General features: G+C 41.5%; 1 protein-coding gene across 1 annotated transcript; it reads left to right on the forward strand.

Moving 5' to 3' along the window:
* The first annotated feature begins 40 nt into the window (after positions 1–40).
* On the forward strand, positions 41–1,009 carry LOC136351537 (uncharacterized). Its single transcript, XM_066303716.1, has one exon. It carries the CDS (start codon positions 41–43, stop codon positions 1,007–1,009), a length of 969 nt encoding a protein of 322 aa, XP_066159813.1.
* The last annotated feature ends 5,094 nt before the right edge of the window (positions 1,010–6,103 follow it).

The raw sequence follows: 6,103 nt of genomic DNA on the forward strand, positions 1-6,103 counted from the left end.
TAGTAATTCGGCTGATGAAAAGGTTCAGCCAGAGAAGACTATGCCGCAGGAGTACCGCGACACCCGTTTGCTGCCGTTTCCTCAAAGGAACAAGAAACCGTCAGTGGACGAGCAGTTTGCTCGTTTTGTTGAAGTAATCCAGAAAATCCACATCAACGTGCCATTGTTGGACGCTATGCAAGTGCCAACATACGCACGTTATCTCAATGATATCCTCAACAACAAGAGACCGTTCCCGACAACGGAGGTGGTCAAGCTGACGGAGCATTGCAGCAACGTCATACTTCACAAGTTCCTAGAAAAGAAGAAGGATCCGGGGTGTCCTACGATCACCTGCTCGATCGGGACACAGCAATTCGACCAAGCCCTTTGTGATCTTGGAGCGAGTGTCAGCGTCATGCCAAAGGACGTCTTTGACAAGCTCAACTTCACGGTGTTGGCAGCAACACCGATGCGCCTGCAACTAGCCGACTCGTCAGTCCGTTACCCAGCCGGGATAGCGGAGGATGTGCCGGTCAAGATTCGGGATTTCTTCTTCCTGGTCGATTTCGTAGTGCTGGACATGGACACGGAGAAGGAAACACCGCTCATCTTGGGGCGTCCGTTCCTTAGCACTGCAGAAGACAACAATGACATGGGAATGGGGAGTATCCGTTTCCGTATCAACGGGAAGCAAGAGAAGTTTGAGTTTCAGCCAAGGACCAAACAATGCTCGATGGTCAGGATCAACTACGGGCCAAACCAACAGAATATTCAAATGGTCGAAGTGGAGCCACCCAAGACGGACAGCCTGGTGAAGTTCATGCGGAATTTCCTGGAAAAGGAAACAACGTTTCCCAGGAACCGTTATTGGAAGACGCCAGTAAAATCTAGTACACCGGCCAAGAAGCTAGAGCAGCTGGCTCAGAGGAAGCCATCTCCCTCACCGAAACCAAAGAGGGTGTGGAAGGAAAAACCAAAGACGCCCACTCCATCACCTCCGGAGACAGGTGGAAAATCTGCAAACTGAACTGGAAGGAAGTACGGTCTTGCATGTCGGACCCAAAATGACGCGACCTTCGCCAACAGGTAAATTGGTATGTATCCACATATTTATTTTCATCAATTTCAATTTTTGCATCAACACACGTTTGAATTTCAAAATTTGCATTTAGGATTTTGAATTTTGAGGAAATTCTTTCAAATGAATTTTTCAGAGCAAACTAAAATAAAATTGTTAATATAAATTTATTGTACCACGACCACACTGGCCGTTGGAACCCAACGGCCAAAAGTGGGGCCAGTTGGGCCTACCAGGGGTTCAGCCGAGCCAGGCCAACGATCAGGCCTCTTTCTTTGAGGCAAAAGCTAGTGGGCCCCACAGGTCAGTTTTGACCGTTGTGGGTGCACTATATAAGCCAACCGGCCGAGAGAGGGACATCCACCCCATTTTAACACATTTTCATTCCCTCTCTAAACTTTGCCCTCAAATTCATTCAAGCTTTGATAGTCTCCAAACTTTGGTGAAGCTAACTGGCGGGTGAAACTCTTGTTATTCTAACCCCCGCCGAGTTAGTCCGTTATTGCTCATTTGTTCAGAACGAAGAGACGTCTGTCCCATTTGTTCAAGAAGGGACCCGGCTCTCCATCAAGTCGTCATGACGAGTCTAGCACTCGTTCATCCGCTGACGTCCTAATGGAGGATGCTAACATTCCGCAACGTCTCTAGAACGACGCCGACCTCGACTTTGTCGGTGATCGGGAAAGGCAAGCCTACTTAATGCTGAAAGACCGGGTATTTGCTCACACACGGGCATACGATCTGGAGCTGCTGAAAAAGATAGGTATGGACACTGACTTTCGTGCTATTTGGAAAGCTGTTGGATGGCATTGATTTGTTGTAGTGGATAAGCCTGGTTCTCATTTGCTTACTTTGCAATTCCTGTGCACTTTGAAAGAAATACAAGATGGAATTTCCTTTCGCTTTTTTCATAATGAATACACACTTACATGGAAAGGATTAAGTACACTTCTTGGTTTTCACGATTCCTATAAAATCAATCTTCGAAATGGAATTTCCTGGTTTGAGAAAAAACATATTTTGGGAAGATATTTACATCCATAATCCTACATTTAGGCTTATGCACAAATGGATTGCTATGAATCTTTTTCCTAGAGGTGATCTTAGACCTATAAGAGAGGATGAATTGATTATCATGTTTGCCACGGTTAGTAAGATTAAAGTTTCTCCTGTGAAATGCATGATAAGGCAATGGTTAGAGAGTATAAGATTTACTGCTCCTGTTGAGTGCACTTCTCTGATTACTTGCATAGCAAGAGGACTAGGGGTTATTACTAATGATCAAATTGCTTATATTTCAACCCCTCGTCCCTGTGTTGATGAGAATTATCTAGCAAGGGCATATTCTTAAACATGGAGTAGATGGATCTTTGATATACTTTTTCCCGGTTGTACAAATGAAATTCCGTTACTAACGCGGGATATAATTTGTACAACTGTCATGAGCTAACCATTCCCCTGTAGACCATAGAAGAATCTCGTGTAGGTGGAACATACAGGGAGGCATGCAACATGGCAAGAAATGAACGCGACGGTTCAACATCCTCAACACCCGTGCAGAAGTATGAGGCCGGTTGAGAGCCAACTGGGGATGCGCCCGGATGTACCCAAGCTCCACGCCATAGCATTGGAGGTTCGGGCTGGGAATGTGCCAGTGAGAGCCGATGGCGAGCGCCTCATGACATACAATGGGGAGGCTTGAACAATCAGTCCCCCAGATCAAGCGGTATGCCTCCATCTCCCGGTGAATGGCACTCAAGTTCCTCTCGTTGGGACTTGGGTGAAATCACCAAGAGAATGGATACCCTTGATATGCAGACGGGAGAGATCCAATACAACCTCGAGGAACACATAGCACAGACGCAAGAATGACAACAAAATGCTGATGCTCAGTTCACCAACATCAACAATTTGATGCAGCAACAGCACGATGACCTTCAAGCGTACTTCTGCTTCTAGGGATTCAATCCTTATCAAGGATCTTGAGTGAAAGCCTAGCTTGGGGGGAGACGTCTCTCCCCCCCCACCCCCCACACTAACGTAACTTGTATCATTGCATATTTCCCTTTTCAAATGCATGTTTGTTTTTCCAATTGCATTTCATAAACCTAAAAACAACATAAAGATTTACAAAATAGAAAATACCAAAAAGATAGGTTAGATTTTATTATGCTAGATAAGACAACTTAGTTCTCTTTGGTGAAATGATGAATAGTTGCTCTGTTTTATATCTCTCATTCATGGTTAAGTGCTCTCTCAAAAATTGAATATGAGTAGCCAACAATTATCCGGGAACCTAAGGTAAATAAACTGCATTTGCTAATCTGAGTCTAAGTTGTTGCGAGATATGTGATAGTAAATAAGAGTTGCTATAATCCTAGTCTAAGTTTGACTTGAATTCCGGATGTTTTATTTATGACAAACTTATGAAGTTCCTCATTTGATATAAATTCCTACCAAAGCCAAAAATGTCCATATTGATTAAGCCATATATATTTTGGTTACTTGCAGTTCCATTGAACTTTGTCAAATCTTTGTGACTTGTATAGATACTTTTCATGCTCTATGATCAAGATCATATACCCACATATATGCACATGCTAAACTCCTACACTGGAAGCTAGCATATATCCATTCTATTTCCATACCACCATCAAAATAAATTCTCCATGCTTTTATGGGCTTCCTTCTCCTAAAAACAAAATCCTTTCTGAAAAAAAAAAGAGAGAAAAAAAATCCTTTCTGAAAAAAAAGAGAGAAAAGAGGGAGGGAAATGATGGTAATGAAAGTAATAAAGTTATGCTCTCTCAATCTTGAGCATGATGTTGAAATAATAATAAAAAATATATATATAATATGTATAGCCATGCCCTCTCCTTATTTATAAAAGAAGGATTTTGGAGAAGGAAGTAAACACAAAGGAGAAGCATTTTCTTTATTTTTCCACATTTCATTTCCACCATATACCACACACACACTTTGCACGATCTTGATCTTGAGTATGTTTAGTCATCTATTTTAGTCTAAGTTTTTGACTTAGTAATAAATGTGAATGCAAGTATGCCATGTTTGATCCCTACCAAGCTCCACATATCAAACCTTAGAGTAGGAATCAAAAGGGCAAAATGGTGAGGAATTCTTTTTGATACACTTGGAGAGATCAAGTGAATAATTTGAGGAACTTGGATTTCTTTTGCAAAATCATTTGAAAACTTCCAGAGTAAAAGTTGAATAAAGAGTGGGTGATTAGTGCTCTAATTACTGTTCAGTCTCTCAACCGCTCAAGACAAGGAAAGGCAGTGTCTCATGGGAATCAGGGGTAAGGGTAAGCCACTGTGCCAAAGGTTATTTGATTTGAGAGAGAGTACACATACCTTGCACCTGTACATTTGAGATATACAGCATAGTAGCAACTCCTGGTCAACAACCAAGTCTTTGTTTCCTTTCGTCCTTTACTCGGGACAAGCAAAGGTTCAAGCTTGGGGGGTTTTGTTGTCGGTCGTTAGCGATCAGTTTCGCCCGTCAATACTACCAAAATAAAGGAGAACTAGTTATGCTTGCAATGCATATTTGTGTTCAAATAATAAATATTCCACTAGCACTAGGATTACTAACCTCTTGCAGAGAATAAACACAAAATGGAGAAGAATCGACATCAAAACAAATGATCAATCAATCGAACGATGTTGAGAATTAGACTTATCAACGAATGGGCCAAGAATGCAAAAATGACACGACCAATTGGGCCAAAGTTCACAAGTCTGCATATGGGAGTAAAAGAGGAAGCCACCTGCCGAAATTGGTCTAGGCCGGCCCTGCCCATGGTTCGGCCGAACCCACTGCGGCTCCGTTCAATGCAGGGTTCTGATGGACAGCTGGGATTGATCCCCAATGACGGTTGGAGGGTATTACCAACCTTTCCAACCGTCATAACCGTCATACTCAAGCTATAAAAGGCTCTCACTCTCTCCATTTCAAGACGCACCTCAAGCAAGAAGTTCATTTCATCTCTCAAGTTTAGTATAGTCTCTAGAGTATAGTGGAATAGAAAAAGAATAGAATCTTCAGTTCTCGGAGTCTTCGGAAGAATTCGGGTATGGCTCTAGTAGCTTTTCCTTCTTTTGTGAGACTTGTACTTTTATTAGAATATTCTTCTTTATACTACTTTGGTATTGTATTACTTTCCGAGTATATGAATACCAACTTTATTATATGTCCAGGTTACATTTATTATAATGCTAGCTTATCAGGGAGATGCAATGGTGTGGGTATAATGATCGTGTATACGATGACTCTATGTCATGATGATGATGTTAGAGTAGTATTTGGTAATTAAGCGTGGTGTTTAGATTATGGGATAACATTATTTGGGGTTATATGCTGCGGAAGCGAGGTGGGCCGTTGATGGTGATAGCTCAGTACGGGTATTCCTCCGCGCGTGTATATAGTCCTAAGTTAATTTCCTAGGGAGGGTACTCCTCCGTATTTAGCCCCGATTAAATGGTCATGACAGATTGTCGTAAGGAACTCGTCAATCTGGGGTGGCTTCTCGAAGCACCAGGAAGGCATCGGAAAGAGGGTATTAGCTAAGTAATGATATAACTAGGATGCATGTATAATATGTACGTATACTAGAGGTATAGGAATAGATCTTTCTATATTCTTTCCACTTAGCTTAGATAATTATGAATGAGAGTACAAATGCTTCTGCTTAGTGTCACTCTACCCTTGCATTATATTAACCCCTGCTTAGACTTTGGTTATTACAAGTAATATATAAATTATTAGTACGGTTCTCTTTATTATAATCTTTCCACGGGATTAAATAAATACAATACCCTTAGAATACTCTCGGGTGAAATGCTACAATGGTATATCCATGTGCTTGCGGATGAACTCTGTAACCATAATATACTAGAAGTATTTCTGCGCCATTGCTGGGAATTATATTTCTAGTAATGTCGTTAAGAAATACCACCAATGATATAAGAGATATTCTTTCTTTTATATCTCTTAATCAATCTATAATTAATTCACCATAGT

This window comes from Oryza sativa, chromosome 8 (genome assembly GCF_034140825.1).
Source record: "Oryza sativa Japonica Group chromosome 8, ASM3414082v1".
In the NCBI taxonomy this organism is placed as follows: Eukaryota; Viridiplantae; Streptophyta; class Magnoliopsida; order Poales; family Poaceae; genus Oryza; species Oryza sativa.